Source organism: Bubalus kerabau, chromosome X (assembly GCF_029407905.1).
Source record: "Bubalus kerabau isolate K-KA32 ecotype Philippines breed swamp buffalo chromosome X, PCC_UOA_SB_1v2, whole genome shotgun sequence".
Lineage (NCBI taxonomy): Eukaryota > Metazoa > Chordata > Mammalia > Artiodactyla > Bovidae > Bubalus > Bubalus kerabau.
This window is the reverse complement of record NC_073647.1, coordinates 155,382,307-155,403,632: the sequence shown is the minus strand read 5'-3', so window position 1 is coordinate 155,403,632 and position 21,326 is coordinate 155,382,307. Positions and strand designations below refer to the sequence as shown.

The following is a 21,326-nucleotide window of genomic DNA, read 5'->3' as shown; positions in this document are numbered from 1 at the left end:
ACAATAGAATGGGAAAGACTAGAGATCTCTTCAAGAAAATTAGAGATACCAAGGGAACATTTCATGCTCTCTTGAGCATGAAAGATGGGCACAATAAAGGACAGAAATGGTATGGACCTAACAGAAGCAGAAGAGATTAGGAAGAGGTGGCAAGAATACACAGAAGAACTATACAAAAAAGGTCTTCATGACCCAGATAACCACGATGGTGTTATCACTCACCTAGAGCCAGACATCCTGGAATGTGAAGTCAAGTGGGCCTTAAGAAGCATCACTACGAACAAAGCTAGTGGATGTGATGGAATTCCAGTTGAGCTATTTCAAATCCTAAAAGATGATGCTGTGAAAGTGCTGCACTCAATATGCCAGCAAATTTGGAAAACTCAGCAGTGGCCCCAGGACTGGAAAAGGTCAGTTTTCATTCCAATCCCAAAGAAAGGTAATGCCAAAGAATGCTCAAACTACAGCACAATTGTACTCATCTCACACGCTAGCAAAGTAATGCTCAAAATCCTCCAAGCCAGGCTTCAACAGTACATGAACTGTGAACTTCCAGATGTTCAAGCTGGTTTTAGATAAGGCAGAGGAACCAGAGATCAAATTGCCAACATTTGTTGGATCATTGAAAAAGCAAGAAAGTTCCAGAAAAACATCTACTTCTGCTTTATTGACTATGCCAAAGCCTTTGACTGTGTGGATCACCACAAACTGTGGAAAATTCTGAAAGAGATGGGAATACCAGACCACCTTACCTGCCTCCTGAGAAATCTGTATGCAGGTCAAGAAGCAACAGTTAGATCTGGACATGAAACAATGAACTGGTTCCACATCAGGAAAGGAGTACGTCAAGGCTGTATATTGTCACCCTGCTTATTTAACTTCTACGCAGAGTACATCATGTGCAATGCCAGGCTGGATGAAGCACAAGCTGGAATCAAGATTGCTGAGAGAAATATCAATAACCTCAGATATGCAGATGATACCACCTTTATGGCAGAAAGCAAAGAACTAAAAAACCTCTTGATGAAGGTGAAAGAGGAGAGTGAAAAAGCTGGCTTAAAACTTAACATTCAGAAAACTAAGATCATGGCATCCGGTCCCATTGCTTCATGGCAAATAGATGGGGAAACAATGGAAACAGTATGAGACTTTATTTTCTTGGGCTCCAAAATCACTGCAGATGGTGACTGTAGCCATGAAATTAATTAAAAGACACTTGCTCCTTGGAAGAAAAGTTATGACCAACCGAGACAGCATATTAAAAAGCAGAGACATTTCTTTGCCAAGAAAGGTCTGTCTAGTCAAAGCTTTGGCTTTTCCAGTAGTCATGTATGGATGTGAGAGTTGGACTATAAAGAAGGCTGAGCACTGAGGAATTGATGCCTTTGAACTGTGGTGTTGGAGAAGACTCTTGAGAGTCCCTTGGACTGCAAGGAGATCCAACCAGTCCATCCTAAAGGAAATCAGTCCTGAATATTCATTGGAAGGACTGATGCTGAAGCTGAAACTCCAATACTTTGGCCATCTGATGCGAAGAACTGACTCATTGGAAAAGACCCTGACGCTGGGAAAGATTGAAGATGGGAGGAGAAGGGGACGACAGAGGGTGAGATGGTTGGATGGCATCACCAACTCGATGGACATGAGTTTGAGCAAGCTCCAGGAGTTGGTGGACAGTGAAGCCTGGCGTGCTGCAGTCCATGGGATCTCAAAGAGTCAGACACGACTGAGTGACTGAACTGAACTGAACTGGTGGATTTTCTCTGACTCATTGTGTGCTTCCTTGCTTGGGAAGAAGCAATTCTTTAGGAAAGGAATGGCCAAAGAACACCACTGCAAAGAGAAAGGAAAGGAATGGGGGACAGAGGAGTGGCTGGGTGAGATCGCTCAAGTACAAACAAATGAGGAATTCTGTTGTATCATTCTGACTTTCTGATGAAGTGATATAACACAGGAATTGTTTACAAGGGGAGAACTGTCTGATAAGCATCTATGCAGCACCTCAGAGGCTCTTTGACTTGAATTTTTAAAGTTCCTAAGTTTATGGCTTTGCCCTCTTTCAGCAGTAATAGCATACTGTTTAAATCCTTGGCCGTGCCTTATTCTTCTATTTAAAATTATATTCATCCGTCCATCAATAAATATTTATGATTAAGACAAAACAACAAAATAAACATAGGTTTTTCCAAAGTTACTTAGGTTAGCTATTTTCTTCCCCATCTCCTTTGGTGTGGTTATGATATTCATTTGTAATAAATATAGTTAGGTTTATTTGTTATTGCCTGTTTTCCATTTTGGCTTCTCTTTACGTTCGGGCTGATGTTAATTATTTATTTATCAGGTTGGGTATGTGATACACTGGGGCTTCCCAGGTGGCACTAGTGGTAAAGAACCTGCCAGTGGAGGAGACATAAGAGACACGGGTTCGATCCCTGGGTTGGGAAGATCCCCTGGAGGAGGGCATGGCAACCCACTCCAGTATTCTTACCTGGAGAACTCCATGGACAGAGGAGCCTGGCAAGCTATGGTCCATAAGAGCGCAAAGTGTCAGACATGACTGAAGTGACTTAGCATGCATGCATTCGTGTGAAAGATTACTTGGGTTCTAAGAGTTAGAGCTCCCCAAAATATACTCAAAGACATGCTCCCTTGACCCTGCTACCTCCTTCCCATCCCCCACGCTTTCTACCCCATTCCTACCCACGCCCTGTTGGTAAACCCGTCCCATTCGTTTCTGGTTTCTCTCTCCTGTATAGTCGGTTTTGCCGTAACTCTTGTTTTGAAAAAGCAAGTTTGTCCCAGCATGAGTGCTATCTTAGAGAACAATCTGAGCTTAGCATGAATTTTGTGTTTGTTTATGCACAATTTCGTGCACGAGAAGCTCTAGGTGAACGCAGGAACTGACCCAGCTGACCTGAACTGTGGAAAAACACAAAATGCACACCTCAATCATCTCTGAGCCCCCTTGGTTCCCCCTTTGACTTAGCAGCCATGCTCATCACCATCCGGTACTGCAGCCTGCCTTCTGATTTCAGGCACCCCTGCGTCTCCCCCTTCTCCTGACGCCCGCGCCACAAGCACACTTTAGGGCCTTTTCTAGGGAAAGTGACATATTTATTGTATTATGCATTTCTTAACCATTTCACACGTGTAAACCTGTGCTACTTTTATTAGGTTCCTATCGTTGTGTATGTGTGTGTGACAGAATGTTTTGAGTGTTGTGCTCTGTTTTCTCCATAAACCTTTTTATTTTTTTGTGAAGTTCTGCATAATGTGAAGATTTATAAAGATGGCTACGTGGTACTATAGCAGAATTGACTATTTCTTTTACACAAATAAGTAGATACCTTCATATTTTCTTATATATCCTTCTTTGTAACATGAAGGGTAGCATACTGTAGACACTCTTTTGGGCTTTGCCTTTGTCCCTTAAACGTATGTCCTGGAAAGCACTCCTTATTAGCTCATAAAATATTTTTTTACAGCTGCATAGTACTTCATTATGTGGATGTCCTGTAGTGTATTCCATCACTACATGTAAAGAACCACAGAAAAAGGGCTAATATCATTAATGAATAAATACCTCTTAAATATATCCATCTGTTTATAGGCGCCTTGGTTGTTTCCAGTATCTCATAACTGTAAACAACACTGCAATGAATAATCTTTTTGTATTATTGGAGGTGAAGGTTTAGCAAGATTTCTAGGGCAGAAAGTGAGTGCATATGTGGTTGTGTTAGAGATCGCCAAATTCCCTTCCAGATAGGCTGTCCAAAAAGTTTGCATTTCCACCAGCAATATTTGTGAGCACCTGTTTTCTCCCCAATTACACCAATGGAATAGAGTATGTTGTCATATTGTTTAATTTTTCCTAATCTGCTGCTGCTACTGCTGCTAAGTCACTTCAGTCGTGTCCGACTCTGTGTGACCCCATAGACGGCAGCCCACCAGGCTCCCCCGTCCCTGGGATTCTCCAGGCAAGAACACTGGAGTGGGGTGCCATTTCCTTCTCCAATGCATGAAAGTGAAAAGTGAAAGTGAAGTCGCTTAGTCATATCCGACTCTTAGCGACCCCATGGACTGCAGCCTACCAGGCTCCTCCATCCATGAGATTTTCCAGGCAAGAGTACTGGAGTGGGGTGGCATTGCCTTCTCCGTTTTCCTAATCTAATAGGTGATAAATGGTATCTGTATTGTTTGTATTTCTCTAATTATGAGTTTGAACAATTTTCCCTAAGTTTAATAAACGTTTTCATGTTTTCTTCTGGATTGTCTGTTCAAGGCTTTCCCCCCACATTTCTACCAGATTTTTGTTCCTTTCTTTGTCCCTCATTTTTAAGAGATATTTATCTATTAGTGATATCAGTCCTTTTTCCCTATGGTATACGTTGCACATATATTCTCCCAGTTTTTGGTTATCGTTTGACTTTGTTTATGGTGTCTCAGCATGCAAAAAAGTTAATGTTCAAATTTATCAGTATTCTCTTTTATTGCCTCTGTTGTCAGAGTTACAGAGCCATTTCCTAGACCAAGGGCAAAGAATAATTCACCCCTACTCTGTAATAGTACTTGTATGGCTGCATTTTTTAATGTTTAGGTCTCTGATCCCTTTGGAGTTCAATCTTGTATAAGGTGTGAAGTATAACTCTAATTAAATGGTTCTCAACCAGGGGAGATGTAACAGTATCTGGAGACATTTCAGGCTGTCAAAACTAGGGGAAGGAGTGCTCCTGACATCTAGTGTATAGAGGCCAAGGATGCTTCTAAACATCTTACAGTGCATAGGCTAGCTCCCACAGCAAAAAATAATCAGACTCAAAATGTCAGTAGTGCCAAGATTGCGAAATTCTGATGAAAATTTTTTTCTTCAACAAGTGGCTACCCAGTTGTTCCAGCATGATTAAAAAAAAAAATAACTCTCTATCTTTTTGCCTCAATGTTTAGCGATACTACCTCTATCAGATATTTTCATATACACTTGGGTCCATATCTGGAATTTGTATTCTATTCTACTGGTGTATTTGTGCCAGTATCACAGTGTTGTAATTCAGTGTATTTAGGCTTTAAAGATATTTTAATATCTGTTAGGGCTAGTCCCCCCTTATAGGTGTCTTTTTGTCAGGGTTTACTGGCTATTCTTTTTTTTTAATAGACTATTTTTAATTGAATGAATCTTTAAATTCTATAGTGCTTTGCAATTTTCAGAAGTTTCACACACAATTTCATATAACCCCATAATAACCTATGTGACCCCTCCCCTCTTCCCTCTCCTTATGGTAACCACTGGTTTGATCTCTCTATCTCTGATTCTGCTTCTTTTTTTGTTTTATTTGCTAGTTTGTTGCTTTTAGTTTCCACATGTAGGTGATTATCATACAGTATTTGTCTTTCTCTGTCTGATTTATTTAATTTAGCATGAGTGAGTGAGTGAAGTTGCTCAGTCATGTCCGACTCTTTGTGACTCCATGGACTGTAGCCCACCAGGCTCCTCCGTCCATGGGATTCTCCAGGCAAGAATACTGGAGTGGGTTGCCATTTCCTTCCAAATCCATCCATGTTGCTGCAAATGGCAAAATTTTATTTTTATGGCTGAGTACTATTCCATTATATACCCACACGCACCATATTTTATTTATCTATTCATCTGTTGATGACACTTAGGTTGGTTCCATCTCTTGGCAATTGTAAATAATGCTGCTATGAACACTGGGGTGTGTGTACATTTCTGAATTAGTGTTTTGGGGTTGTTTTTTCCAGATATATGCCCAGGAGTGGAATTGCTGGGTCATATGGTACTTCTGGAGAAGGCAATGGCAACCCACTCCAGTACTCTTGCCTGGAGAATCCCATGGGTGGAGGAGCCTGGTGGGCTGCAGTCCATGGAGTCGCTATGAGTAGGACACAACTGAGCAACTTCACTTTCACTTTTCACTTTCATGCATTGGAGAAGGAAATGGCAACCCACTCCAGTGTTCTTGCCTGGAGAATCCCAGGGATGGCAGGGCCTGGTGGGCTGCCATCTATGGGGTCGCACAGAGTCGGACACAACTGAAGCGACTTAGCAGTAGCAGCAGCAGCATGGTAGTTCTACTTTTAGTTTTTAGAGAAACCACCATACTGTTTTCCACAGTGGCTGCACCAATTTACATTCCCACCAAGTATTCAAAGGTTCCTTTTTCTCCAGACCCTGCCTTGCATTTATTATTTATAATAAATAATATTTTTGATTATGGCATTCAGATGTGTGTGAGATGATCCTCATTGTAGTTTTCATTTCCATTTCTCTAATAATTAGTGATGTTGAGCAACTTTTCATGTGCCTGTTGGCCATCTGCATTTCCTTTTGGAAAAATGTCTATTCAAGTCTCCTGCCCATTTGTTAATCAGGTTGTTTGGTTTTTTGATGTTGAGTTGTATGAGCTGTTTATTTTTAACGGGAGGATAATTGCTTTACAATATTGTGTTGGTTTCGGCCATACTGTATGAGCCATTTACATTTCTTAGATATGATCCCTTCATTGGTCATATCATTTGCAAATATCTTCTCTCATTCAGTAGGTTATCTTTTCATTTTGTTGATGGTTTCCTTTGCTGTGTAAAAGCTTTTAAGTTTAATTAGGTCCCATTTGTTTATTTTTGCTTATGTTTCCTTTGCTTCAGGAGGTGGATCAAAAAATATATTGCTGTGATTTATGTCAAAAAGAGTGTTCTATGTTTTCGTCTAGGAGTTTTATAGTATATGGTCTTACATTTAGGTCTTGAATCCATTTTGAGTCTATTTTGTATATGGTGTTAGAGAATTCTTTTACATGTAGCTGTCTAGGTTTCTCAGCACCACTTATTAAAGAGACTACCTTTTCTCCATTGTATATTCTTGCCTCCTTTGTTGTAGATTCACTGATTTTAAGTGTGCGAGTTTATTTCTGGGCTCTCTATTCTATTTTGTTGATCTATGTGCCAGTACTTGGTGCCAGTACCATATTTTTTTGATAACTATAGCCTTGTAGTATAGGCTGAAGACTGGGAGCATAATTCCTCCAGCTCTGTTTTTCTTTCTCAAGACTGTTTCAACTATTCAGGGTCTTTTGTGTTTCCATACAAATATAAAAATTATTTGTTCTCATTTTTTGAAAAAAATGCCACTGGTATTTTGATAGCTCAGTTGGTAAAGAATCCACCTGCCATGCAGGAGACCCCAGTTTGATTCCTGGGTCAGGAACATCTGCTGGAGAAGGGATAAGCTATCCACTCCAGTATTCTTGGGCTTCCCTTGTGGCTTAGCTGGTAAAGAATCTGCCTGCAGTATGGGAGGCCTGGGTTCTATCCCTGGGTTGGGAAGATCCCCTGGAGAAAGGAAAGGCTACCCACTCCAGTATTCTGGCCTGCAGAATTCCATGAACTGTATATTCCATGGGGTTGCAAAGAGCTGGACACGAGTGAGCGGCTTTCACTCTTTCCCTTCCTTGCACTGAATCTGTAGATTGCCTTGGGTAGTATGATCATTTTAACAATATTCTTCCAGTCTAAGAACATGGTATACTTTCTATCTGTTTGTGTTGTCTTCAGTTTATTTCATTAACGTCTTACAGTTTTCCAAGTATAGGTCTTTTATCTTCTTAGATGGGTTTATTACTAGGTTTTGTTTTTTCTTTTTGATGCAATGGTAAGTGGGATTGTTTCCTTAATTTCTCTTTCTGATAGTTTATATTAGTGTATACAAGTGCAACATATTTCTGTATTTTAATTTTATACCAAATTCATTGAGCTCTAGTACCTTTCCAGTGGCATCTTTAGGATTTTCTATGTATAGTATCATGTCATCTGCAAAAAGTGCGTTTTACTTCTTCCTTTCCAATTTGGATTCCTTTTGTTCCTTTTTCTCATCTGATTGCTGTGGGTAGGACTTCAAAACTATGTTAAATAAAAGTGGCAAGAGTGGCCATCCTTGCCTCGTTCCTTATCTTAGAGGAAATGCTTTCAACTTTTCACCATTGGGCATGATGTTAGTTGTGGGTTTGTCATGTATGACCTTTATTTAGTGGAGTTATGTTACCAATATGCCCAGTTTCTGGATTTTTTTTTAATCATAAATGGATGTTGAGCTTTATCAGAAGATTTTTCTGCATCTGTTGGGGTGCTCATATGGTTTTTATGCTTATATTTGTTAATGTAGTGTGTCACATTGATTGATTTGTGGATATTGAAAAATCCTTCCATCCCTGGGATAAATCTCACTTGATCATGGTGTATGAGCCTTTTAATGTATTGTTGGATTTGTGTTGTTAACATTTTGTTGAGGATTTTTGCATCTATGTTCATCAGTGATGTTGGTTTGTAATTTTCTTTTTTGTGATGACTCTGTCTGGTTTTGGTATCGTGGTGACACTGGCCTCATAGAATGAGTTGAGAAGTGTTCCTTCCTCTGCAATTTTTTGGAATATTTTGAGAAAGATAGGTCTTAACTTTTCTCTAAATGTTTGGTGAATTCACCTGTGAAGTCATCTAGCCCTGGACTTTTTTATGGGGTGGGGGTGAGTTTTAAAATTACTGGTTCAATTTCATTATTGGAAATTGGTCTGTTCATATTTTCTATTTCTTCCTGGTTCAGTCTTGGGAGAGTGTATCTTTCTAAGGGTTTGTCCATGTGTCTTCTAGTTTGTCCATTTTATTGGCATATAGTTGTCTGTAGTAGTCTTTTGGTGGTTTAGTCGTTAAGTTGTGTCCGACTCCTGCGACCCTATGGACTGTAGCCCACCAGGCTCCTCTGTCCATGGGATTTTCCAGGCAAGAATACTGGAGTGGGTTGCCATTCCCTTCTCCAGGGGATCTTCCCAACCCAGGAATCAAACCTGGGTCTCCTGTATTGTAGGCAGATTCTTTACTGACTGAGCTACAAGGGAAGCCCTAGTAGTCTCTTATCCTTTCTATTTCTGTGGTGTCTATTTTATTTATTTATTTCAATTGGAGTATAACTGCTTTACAGTGTTGTGTTAGTTTCTGCTGTACAACAGTGTGAATGAGCTATATGTATACATATATCTCCTCCCTCCTGAGCCTCCCTCCCACCCTCTAGGTCATCACAGAGCACCAAACTGAGCTCCCTGTGGTACACAGCAGCTTCCCACTACTTATCTATTTTACACATGGTGGTGTATATGCTGCCCTCTCAATTCATCTTATGTCCACAAATCCATTCTCTCTGTCTGTATTCCTGTCCTGCAGATAGGTTCATCAGTACCATTTTTCTAGAGTCCATATATATGCATTAACATACAACTTTTGTTTTACTCTTTTTGACTTACTCACTTGGTATCACAGACTCTAGGTTCATCCACATCTCTACAAATGGCCCAGGTTTGTTCCTTTTTAGGGGTAATACTCCACTGTATATATGGACCGTATCTCCATCCATTTATCTGTCAGTGAACACTTAGGTTGCTTCTATGTCCTGGCTATTGCAAATAGTGTTGCAGTGAACATTGGGGAACATGTGTCTTTTCGAATTATGGTTTTCTCAGGGTATATGCCCAGTAGTGGGAATTCTGGGTCATACGGTAGTTTTGTTTTTAGTTTTTTAAGGCGCCTCCATACTGCTCTCCAGAGTGGTTGTATCAATTTATATTCCCACCAACAATGCAAGTGGGTTCCCTTTTCTCCACATGCTCTCCAGCATTAATTGTTTGTACAATTTTTGATGATGGCCATTCTGACCAGTGTGAGGTGATACCTCATTGTAGCTTTGATTTGCATTTCTCTAACAAAGAGCAATGTTGAGCATCTTTTCATGTGTTTATTAGCCATCTGTACGTCTTCTTTGGAGAAATGGCTATTTAAGTCTTTCACCTGTTTTTTGATTGGGTTGTTTGTTGTTTTGATATTGAGCTGCATGAGCTGCTTATATATTTTGGAGATAATATTTTGGATAATATTTTGGAGACATATTTTGTCAGTTGCTTTGTTTGCAAATATTTTCTGCCATTCTGAGGGTTGTTTTTTCATCTTATGTAGAGTTTCCTTTGCTGTGCAAAAGCTCTTAAGTTTAATTAGGTTCCATTTATTTATTTTTATTTTTGTTTTTATTTTCATTATTCTAGGAGGTGGGTCAAAAAGGATCTTGCTGCAATTTATGTCAAAGAGTGTTTTGCCTATGTTTTCCTCTTAGAGTTTTATAGTGTCTGGCCTTACATTTTGTTCTTTAATCCATTTTGAGTTTATTTTTGTGTATTGTGCTATGAAGTGTTGTAATTTCATTCTTTTACATGTAGCTGTCTAGTTTTCCCAGCACTACTTATAGAAGAGGCTTTCTTTTCTCCATTGTGTATTCTTGCCTCCTTTGTCAAAGATAAGGTGACCATAGGTGCATGAGTTTATCTCTGAGCTTTCTGTCCTGTTTCATTGATGTATATTTCTGGTTTTTTGCCAGCACCATACTGTCTTGATGACTCTATCTTTGTGGTACCATCTAAAGTCAGGGAGCTTGATTCCTCCAGCTGCATTTTCCTTTCTCAAGATTCCTTTGGCTCTTTGGGATCTTTTGTGTTTCCAAACAGATTGTAAAAATTTTTTGTTATAGTTCTGTGAAAAATGCCATTGGTGATTTGAAAGGGATTGCATTGACTTTGTAGATTGCTTTGGGTAGTATAGTCATTTCACAATATGGATTCTTTCAATCCTAGAACATGGTATATCTCTCCATCTGTTTGTATCATCTTTGATTTCTTTCATCAGTGTCTTATAGTTTTCTGGATACAGGGCTTTTGTGTCCTTAGGTAGGATTATTCCTAGGTATTTTATTCTTTTTGTTGCAATGGTGAATGAGATTGTTTCCTTAATTTCTCTTTCTGATTTTTCATTGTTAGTATATAGGAATAGAAGAGATTTTGGTGTTTTAATTCTGTATCCTGTGAGTTTACTAAATTCATTGATTAGTTTTAGTAGTTTTCTGGTGGCATTTTTAGGATTTTCAGTATCATGTTATCTGCAAACAGTGACAGCTTTACTTCTTTTCCAGTCTGGATTCCTTTTCTTTTTCTTCTCTGATTGCCATGACCAACACTTCCAAAACTATGTTGAAAAATAGTGGCAAGACTGGGCACCCTGAATAAATTTCAAAAATCCTGCATTTGTATTCTCCTCCCCTCATGATTGCTTTATTTTTGCTGCAAGGCTTATGGAATCTAAATTCTGCAACCAGAGATTGAACCTGTGCCCCATGCATAGGAAGCGTAGAGTTCTAACCACTGGATTGCCAGGGAATTCCCACAATTACTATTTTTAATATCATACTTTTATGTAGTTATTTTGTGTATTCCTTAACAGTTTATTGTGGATATAGATGATTTTACTACTTTTGTCTTTAACCTCCCTACTAGTTTTTTGGGGATGATTTTCTACCCTTACTGTATATTTGCCTTTACTGGTGAGCTTTCTCGTTTTGTAATTTTCTTGTTTCTACTTGGGGCCTTTTCTCTTTTTGCCTAGAGAAGTTCCTTTAACATTTGTTGTAAATCTGGTTTGGTGGTGCTGAACTCTTTTTGCTTGCCTGTAAAGCGTTTGATTTCTCTGTGAAATCTGAAGGAGAGCCTTGCTGGGTAGAGTTGTCTTGGTTGTAGGCTTTTCTGTTTCATCACTTTAAATATACTGTGCCATTCTGTTCTGGCCTGCAGATTTTATAATGAAAAATCAGCTGATAGCCTTATGGGAGTTTCCTTGAATGTTACTTGTTGCTTTTCCCTTGATGTTTCTCATATTCTCTCTTTATCCTTAATTTTTGTCATTTTAATTATAGTGTGTCTTGGTGTGTTCCTTTTTGGGTTCTTCTCTATGGGACTCTGTGCTTCCTAGACTTAGGTGACTGTTTTGTTTCCCAGGTTAGGCAAGTTTTCAGCTATTAGATTTTCAGATATGTTCTCAGCCTGTTTCTCTCTTTCTTCTCCTTCTGGGACCTGTATAATGGGATTTTTAGTATGCTTGGTGTTGTCCCAGAGGTCTCTTAAACTGTCCTCTTTTCATTCTTTTTTTTTTTTTCTGTTCACTGGTAATGATTTCTACCACTGTCTTCCAGCTCATCGATCCAGTCCTTGATATCATTTAGTCTACTATTGATTCCTCCTAAAGTATATTTTTTCATTTCAGTTACTGTTCTTCATCTCTGTTTCATCAGTCTTTATATTTTCTAACTCTTTGTTAAAAACTTCTAACTTGTTTTGTGCATCCATTCTTCTCCCAAGTTCTTTGATCATCTTTACGATCATTACTCTGACCTCCTGCTAAGGTAGAACGTCTGTCTCCTCTTCACTTAGTCCTTCTGGGGTTTTATCTTATTCCTTCATCTGGAACATGTTCCTCTGCTACCTCATTTTTATCTAAGTTGCTGTTGGTATTTTTACATATGTAGTAGGTTAGTTATGTTTCTCAACCTTGGAGGAGTGGCCCTCTGTAGGACAAGTCCTATGTGTCCCTGAAGCACATTCCCCTCTTGTCACCCAAGCTATATGCTCTAGGGATTCCCTCTAAGATGGCTGTGTGGGTCCTTCTTTTGTGGTGGGCTGACAATGTGGGTGGTCTGGTAGGCCCCTAGTCCAACTGGTTGTCAGGCCCTGCCTTGTATGGATGCTACTGGCTGCTGGGACTTGTTTATGAATGTCTGACTACAGAACTCTGGGGGGCCCTGGGGCTAGTACCAGCTCACTGGTGGGTGGAGTCAGGGCACAGAAGACTCAGGGGCCATTGTCCTCTCTAGTGGTGGGTGAAGGCAGTTCTTGGGATTAGTGCTAGACTACTGGCAGGTGGAGCCTGGTCCTGGAGCCTGGCTGCAGGGCCCAGGGATCCAGAGCTGGTGTCAGATCACTGATGGAGGCATAGTTGTGGTGGAGGCATAGTTCCTAACACAGTTGAGTATGAGGTTTGGGGTGTCCCAAAACTTGTATTGTCCTGCTAGTGGGCAGGGCATGTCCAAGGATTGGGTCTGATGTACTTTTGGCTGGCTGGGTCTACAAGCTGTGGGACTGTAGTTTTCTGGCATCTGGTGTCTGCCCACTGGTGGGTGGAGCTGGGTCTTGGCCCTCTGGTGGGCAAGGCCATGCCTAGAGGTGTGTCTAGAGGGGGCTATGAACTCATGCTCATATGAGCTCAGACAGTAAAGAATCCACTTGCAATGTAGGAGACCTGGATTCAATCCCTAGGTCATGAAGATCCCCTGGAGAAGGGAATGGCAACCCACTCCAGCATTCTTGCCTGGAGAATCCCCATGGACAGAGGAGCCTGGCAGGTTACAGTCCATAGGGTCTCAGAGTCAGACATGACTGAGTGACTAAGCACACATGAGCTCACGAAGTCTTTAGGCAGCCTATGTGCTGATGGGTGGGGCTGTGTCCCCATCCAGTTAGTTGTTTGACCTGAGATGCCCCAAAACAGGCGCCTACAGGCCACTGGGTAAGGCCACGGCTTGGTGCTACTGAGCTAATGGCACCTGCCAGCACTGACTTCCATGGGGTAGAATAAGTTCCTAAATATGGCTGCTGCCAGTGTCTATGTCCCCAGGATGAGTCACAGCTGCCCCCACCTCTCGGGGAGGCTCTTCAAGACCAGCAGATGCTTCTGGCCCTGGCTCCTATGAAATTACTGCTTTTGCCCTGGATCTTGGTGTGCATGAGGTTTTTGTGTGTGCGTCCTTTAAGAGTAGTTAAACCCTGCTGGCCTTCAAAGCCAAATGCTCTGGGGGCTTGTCTTCCCAGAGCATTGCAGGACCTCTGGGTTAGGGAGCCTGATGTGGGACTCAGATCTCCCCTGTGGGAAAAACTCTGCAATATAAGTATTCTCCAGTTTGTGGGTCACTCACCTTGGGGACTTAATTATATCACAAATCCACTCCTACCCATCTTGTTGTGGTTCCTTGTTTATTTTTTTGTTTATTTATTTATTTTTTTTATGTCTCTAGTTGTTAAAGATCTTTTCTGGTAGGTTTTGGTCATTTTCATAGATGGTTGTTCTGCGGATGGCTGTGGTTTTGGTGTGCTGTGAGAGGAGGTGAGCTCAGGGTTTTTCTGCTCTGCCATCTTGGTCAGAATTTTCTCTAGCTGTTCTTGTATGTTTGCTTCTCCAGGAGGACTTCAGTATCAGTGGATCTAACTCCCTTTTTATAAAAGCTTATGAGTAATTTTGGGGGGGATTGTGTTCAATTTCTAAGTTAACTTAGAACTGACTTGTTTATAGTGCTGAATCATTCTGTACAAGAACAAGGGATGTCCTTCCATTTGAGAAAGGCTAATTTTGTGTCTTTTAGGAATGCTTTCAAGCTTTTCCAATATAGGTTTTGCACATTTGTGAAAAATTAATTTCTAAGTAATCTTTGTTATTGCTGTAAATGGAATTTTCTATAGCACTAGGTCATCTAATTGTCTCTCATTTGTATAAATGAAGGGTATTGATTTTTGTGTTTATGTCCTGCTACTGTACTGAATTCTTTTATTGTTTAAATTAGTTTTATCATTGATTCTCTCCAATCTTCCTGGTACAGCATCACATCACCTGCAACTAGACCTAGGTTTACTTCTTCTTTACCAATTCTTATACCTGTAATTGATCTATTTTGTCTAACTGCATGGATTAATCCCTGTAATATAATGCCAGTTAGTACCAGATAGTGAGTATCCTTCCTTTGTTCCTGATTTTAGTAGAAATGCCTCTGATGTTTCCCTATTAAGTAAGATATTGGCTTTAGGACTAAGGCAGAGATATTTTATCCTGTTAATGAAGTACCACTCACTTCCTATTTTCTCAAGTCTTCATAAAGAATAGGTCTTGTATTTTATTAAAGGCCTTTCCATCATCTATGGAAGTAATCATATGGATTTTTCCTCCTCAGATCTATTAACACAGTATATGATACTAATAGATTTCCTAATACTGAACCAACCTTCCATTCCTGGAATAAATCCCATTTAGTCATGGTATATTAATTTCTTAATATGATAGTGTATTCTGTTTGCTCAAAGTTAATTTACTTTTTAAATGTATTTTATTTATTTTAGCTTTGCACTGGGTCTTCATTGCTGCGTGTGGGCTTTCTCTAGTTGTGGCAAGCAGGGGCTACTCTTTCTTGAGGTGCACAGGCTTCTTACTGGGGTGGCTTCTCCTGTTGCAGAGCATGGGCCCTAGGGCACGCAGACTTCAGTAGCTGTGGCACGTGAGCTTATTAATTGTGGCACATAGGCTTGGCTGCTCCATGGCATGTGGAATCTACCCAGACTAGGGATCGAACCTGTGTCCCCTGCATTGTCAGGCAGATTCTTATCCACTGTATCACTAGGGAAGTCCTAATTTAGTAGTTTTGCATCAATAATCATGAATTGATATTGGTCTGTTCTTCCTGGCTTTTACTCTCCCTCCTTCCCACCTTCCCTCCCATCTGTATCAGGTTTAAGTATCAAACCTTCAGCAAAAGTTCATAAAAGAAATGGTGAAGTTCTTCATTTTCAATGTGCTGAAACATCTTATAGAGCATTGGTATTATCTGGACTTTGAAGGTTTAGTTGAATTCCCCTGGTAAACCGTCTGGGCCTGAGATCACCTCCTTTGCCATCCTTGCTGAAGGAGAATTTCCACGTGGACTTCAGTTAGGAGATACCCCTTGAATTTTTGGCTTACAGAGCTGGGATTTAAGCCTAGTTAGACCCATGTCTTATCACTGTGTCACTAATAACCTCAGGGACTTGACTGCCTAATTGTAATAATGATGATGTCTAATACATATTAAGTGCTTATTATGCTTCAGGTACTGTTTACATTTTTAATACATTCAATCCTTATTTCAGACTTATGAGGTACTAGCTCTTATTCTCCCTGAGACACTGAAATGATTATCTTGTTCAGGGTCACACAGCTCGTAAATAGCAGAGCTGGTCTTCAATTCCAGGCAGTTGGCTTCACAGTCCATGTCTTTAATGACCAAGGTACAGTATAATAGTTTGTAGAACTGTGGATGATTATGTATCAGAATCTCAGTATGAATGCTTTTTTAAAGGAAAAAATGATTTAACTAAAGTCTTGTAAATGAAAGAAGAGTTGCCATTTATGATAATGTATGTCTAGCAATTTGGCTACAAATTTCCTATCCCTATACCAACAGCCTTTTCTCTTTTAGCAGTGTACGGCCTTTGTAAGCATAATGTACAGAACTGTGTTCTATTGTGAGTCAGCTCCAGGTCTGAGGGATTCAACTTGAATGGAAAATCTTCCAATGACCATGGTGATCCAAACTCAATCAAACAAATGAAACAGTTAAAGTTTTCCCAAATTACTTAGATATACTAAATAGTATCATTGAGATGGGTAAATTTTCTGCTTTATATAAGTATGACCTCTTATTAATGTCTATTGGGAAAATGAAGTACCCTCATTGCTATTCATTAGTCTAAGCTTTTTCCTATACTCTTACTTTGGAATTTAGACATTATTAAAAATTATGCAGATGAAGACAAAGGGTAATATTTTTATGTCATTTCTGTAAATGCTTAACATCTTCTCTCCCACCTCCCCCCACCAAAAAAACCAACTTAATGAGCCACAAAACATGTTATAATGAATGGGAAAAATATTTTTAGCATTTTTATGCAGAAAATGCCTCATTAAAAGCAAATGCTTCAGCAAGCAGATTTGAGCTTAATAGGAACTTTTGTCAAGTAGGGGCTTTTATGACAAATCACTAGCATGTGTAACTGTTCTATATAAAGACCTGGAAAGCCCTCAGAGGCTCTTACCTTCCTTTCTGGTCCCTGAGCTGCATTGCAGCAGTGTGGCACTTAGCAGACATTTGATGAGCCTGAAGGACGTGAAGCCTACTATCTAGCCACAGGTAGGAAAAATGTCTGTCTACTGTTAAATATCACTCATTGTTTTATCTGGATATATCATGAGAGTCATTCAGATGACATGTGTTCTCATCTGGGTGTCTGGCATCATGTGACCCAAATATTTTGATTCTAATTTGCATGTTATAAAACCCAGAAGGGTACAGGGTTTATAATGATACATACAACCTTAATTTCAAATAAAAACCTCAACCTCTCCCTACACTATTATAACTTCTTTAGACTTAGGCATGACACTGGCATGACAAGGGTGCAGGAGTCCACCCACTCAGGCAGGCTATGTGGGCTGATTTGGTCACAGAAATAGTAGTCCCTCACCTCAGTGATGGCAGAAAATGCTCACCTGTCCCTGCTTAGGCCTCAGAAGACACACCTGGGGTAATGGTGTTTCAGGTATTCTGAGCTGGTCTCAGCTTCATCATGTCTGATCCATACTTGGGGGCTTGAGCCGAGTTACAGCCACACCCACCCAGGCAAGGCTGACATCACCAGTGGTGGTGACATCACTCTAGTAGCTGGTTACTCAGAACACCCTTCTTTGTAGAATGGGGGAAGCATGAAATTATGACGTGATTCATCTTTAAACACTCATTTTTCACATCACGCAAGTTCTTTCTCAGTTCACCCTACCAAGACAGACACGCTATCGCCTGGCTAGGAACAATAGTAGTGGTTGCAGCAATTAACATTCACTGAGGTCTTGCTCTATGCTTGGCATTGTGCTAAGATCTTTGTATGCCTTATCTCATTTAACCCTCAAACTCGATAAGCTAGCTACTATTAATCTCCCCATATTACAGATGAGGGAGCTTAGGACAAAGAAGGTAAATAACCAGCCCTAAATCTTTCAGATTTAGAATTGCAGAAGAATTAGGATTTGAAGGACTTTCCCCTCTGATTTTATTTTTATTAAAGTATACTTTGCAATATCATGTTAGTTTCAGGTATACAACAAAACTATGCAATAAGTCCTGTTTATCTTTTTTTTAATATAGCACTGTATATGTCTTAATCCCATACTCCTAATTTCTCTTACTTTAGAGTCCTTAACTGTTACTGCTTTACAGCATTGTGCAGCCAATTAACTGAAAAAAAAAAAATCTGTATCCCCACCCTATTCCAAAGAAAGAGGCATTCCTTTCAAAAACAAAAGGGGAAAAATTCAGTTGTCAAATGCCCATAACTAGCTCTTTCAGGCAGCCCAGTCTCCTTTGGTAGGATAAGGGACACTGACTCCCAAGACCCACTCAGACTTCCCACTAAGTAGGCACAGGGTGGCCACTTGGCCACCAAGCTCACCGTTAAGAAGTGCCGGTCCTTGGCTTCGCGCCTCCTCTGGCTGTGAGCAGGGGGGTAGGCGGGCAGTGGAGGAGCTGCTACTGAGATGGGTGCAGCAGCTCTCTGCTCCCGACGATCGCTCCGGCTCCGGTGTTCTGGGGGCAGAAAAATCAATAATATAGAAACACACTTGGCATTTTCAATTTCTCTTTCCCCCTTGGGAGGATGAGCAAAAGGCTGGGAAAAAGTAAGTTTTTGCTAATCTAGCTCATTTGTATACCAAATAAGATTTTCAGAATGGTTCTGAACTAAACTTACTTCATAGTAATATGAAATTGGATGCCTACATTTCAGCGGGTCCGTCTCAAGACGGATCACTCTGCGTTTGATATTTCTCAGTACAACTTGTTTCAAAACAACATGAGCAAGAAAAAAAAATCTAGAATAGTGGTGCAAGATCTGCTGACCTGAGTCTTGGAGTGGACCATAGGCACAGACACGTCAGAGCCTCCCAGGGTGTGGTAAGGATAGATGCTCACAGATATCCAGTGGGTGATGGAGCCAGCTCACATTGGCTCAGGGGCACAGATAGTTAGGCATTCAGGAATTTTGCAAGCCAGCTTTTAAATTGTCAGTAACTTGAAATAGGCTATGGTGGGAATATTTATATCACAGAAATTGGTGAGTCCTACACATTAGGGCCTCATTCATTTATTTCTTTATTACATTTTTTGGGCTTCCCTTGTAGCTCAGTTGGTAAAGAATCTGCCTGCAGTGCAGGAGACCCGGGTTCAATCCCTGGGTTGGGAAGATCCCCTGGAGAAGGAAATAGCAACCCACTCCAGTATCCTTGCCTGGAAAATCCCATGGACAGAGGAGCTTGGTGGGCTGCAGTCCATGGGGTCACAAAGAGTCAGGCAGGACTGAGCAACTAATGCTTACTTACTTACATTTTTTTTTAAAAGAGACTGTGGCTGGCACACCATTACACCCATCTAAGCCCTGTCACCCACAACACCCAGGTGGTTTTCAAATTCTGGGTTCCTAGAGGAAGCAAAGGGATCCCGGTGATGACAACTGTCTGATTTAGGAATAAAGCTACTTTAGGAAAAAAAACCAAGAAATTTCCATGTATGGGGTGAAATGATCCTAACTGTATAATAAGAATCACAGGGACACCAGGAGCACAGTTTAGCTTTCTGGGTATCTCAGTGAGCCTACCCAACATACCCTGCCCAACAAACTGCCACAACAAAGGCTGCATTACCTGCCAAAACCCAGCCCACACTCACACCCAGGGCCTAAAGTCTCGTGACCCCCACCCAATATGACCAGGGTACAAATTTGTGCAGCAGGTGTCCTAAATTGCCTTCTGTTGTTTAAAACTGCCATTACTCAGCACATCTACAATAACAATTGTAATGCCCAGTGCTTGTTGGGCAATGGGCATGCATCAGAGATGCTTTGCAAAAGCTTGTAGGTACATTATCTTGACTATTGCACAAAGCAGGCACTGATAGTGTCCCTCTTGTGCAGACACCTACATGGATCAGGGAGGGTTAGGGTTAGTCATTGCCAAGCTGTCACTGGTACACACTTGGCCCCAGGGCCCTGCTTGTGACCACTCCTTGACCCGTAAGCTCTAGAAGATCTAAACACACCTCGCCCATCAGAGCAAGACTGCTGGGATTTGATAGTATTTGTTATAATTACATTTGATCACATTCTAATTCTTTGGACACTGATAATATAGAATATTTGACTACTCATAAGACAGTATTCTTTCCTCTGTATTGTTGTTTAGTTGCTCAGTCGTGTCTGACTCTTTGCTACCCCATGGACTGTAGCCCGCCAAGCTCCTCTGTCCATGGGATTTCCCAGGCAAGAATACTGGAGTGAGGTGCCATTTCCTTCTCCAGGGGATCTTCCTGACCCAGGGATAGAACCTGCATCTCTTGCACTGGCAGGCAGACTCTTTACCACCGAGCCACCAGGGAAGCCCTTTACCCATATTAGGAAACAGCCAACTACACTGACCCTCTCAGGTGGCGTCAGGTGTCTGTTCTCTAAAGGCCCTGTAGTGCCCAGGGCCCATTTCATCTCTGTCATTGTAGTGATAAAAGTCAGGATCTCTCTGTATGTCTGCCTCTGTATAGAAGTCTGCTCCTGGACAACAGAGATTATAGACAGCTTTCCATCACTGTGCCCTGCTGTGCCTGTGATACAGTGGATTTTCAGTAAATGTTTGTGGAGTGACTGAAAGGAAGAACAAATTAATGCTTTCATGAAGGTCTGCTTTTGTAACTGTAGAATGTACTCTAAAGCCCTATCTTTCCCATAGGCTGGGTACTGAGTCAGTGGCCTCACTGTACCCTTCTGTTAGGCCCTTCTCTGGGTCTTGTTGCCCGTTGACACTGGCCTCCCTAATGCTGACCTCTTTCTTCTTTGCTGTATTCAGTGTGCTGCACTCTAAACCAGTACCTGAGCACTCTCGAGCCTTCTGATTTCTGTCCATGTCTGATTGGCTTGTCTGTGGGCCTCCCTGCCTCAACTGCCAACTTTGTCTGCCAGGAAAATGTGGCAGAATTACTCATCTTCCTTTGCTTGGGGTTCTTGAGACAAATGTTGACTCCCATTCACAACCAGAGAAAAGTCCTCAACCCCATGTAGGTGCTCTTTGCTAAACTGCCTCCAAAGCCATTGCTCATCAGGAAGACTTTTATAAAAAGTATTTATTATATATAGTAGATTTACAATACTGTGCTAGTTTCAGGCATACAGCTTCAGATTCCTTTCTGTTATAAGATACTGAATATAGTTCCCTGTGCTATACAGGTAAATCCTTGATGTTAGTCTATTTTATATATAGTGCTGGATATCTGTTAATCCCATACTCTTAATTTATCCATCCCCCTTTGATAACCACAAGTTTGTTTTCTATGTTTATGAGTCTATTTCTGTTTGGTAAATAAGTGGATTTTTTTTTTTAGATTCCACATGTAAATGATAACATATATCTCTCTTTCTCTGACTTAGTATGATAATCTCTAGGTCCATCCATGTTGGTGCAATATTTCATTCTTTTTTCATTACTGGGTAATATTCCATTGTATATATTCCACATCTCCTTTATCCATTCATCTATTGATGAACTCTTATGCTGTTTCCATGTCTTGG

The 21,326-nt window shown here is 40.7% G+C and overlaps 1 protein-coding gene across 50 annotated transcripts in view; it reads right to left on the bottom strand.

Moving 5' to 3' along the window:
• The window catches only part of NHS (NHS actin remodeling regulator), a 505,180-nt gene that overhangs the window by 31,314 nt on the left and 452,540 nt on the right, over nucleotides 1–21,326 (bottom strand). For all 50 annotated transcript variants that reach the window (XM_055564127.1, XM_055564142.1, XM_055564128.1 and 47 more), the window contains one exon: nucleotides 18,171–18,304. In XM_055564127.1, coding sequence (XP_055420102.1) covers nucleotides 18,171–18,304 — 134 coding nt within the window. The remainder of the gene's footprint in view (nucleotides 1–18,170; nucleotides 18,305–21,326) is intronic.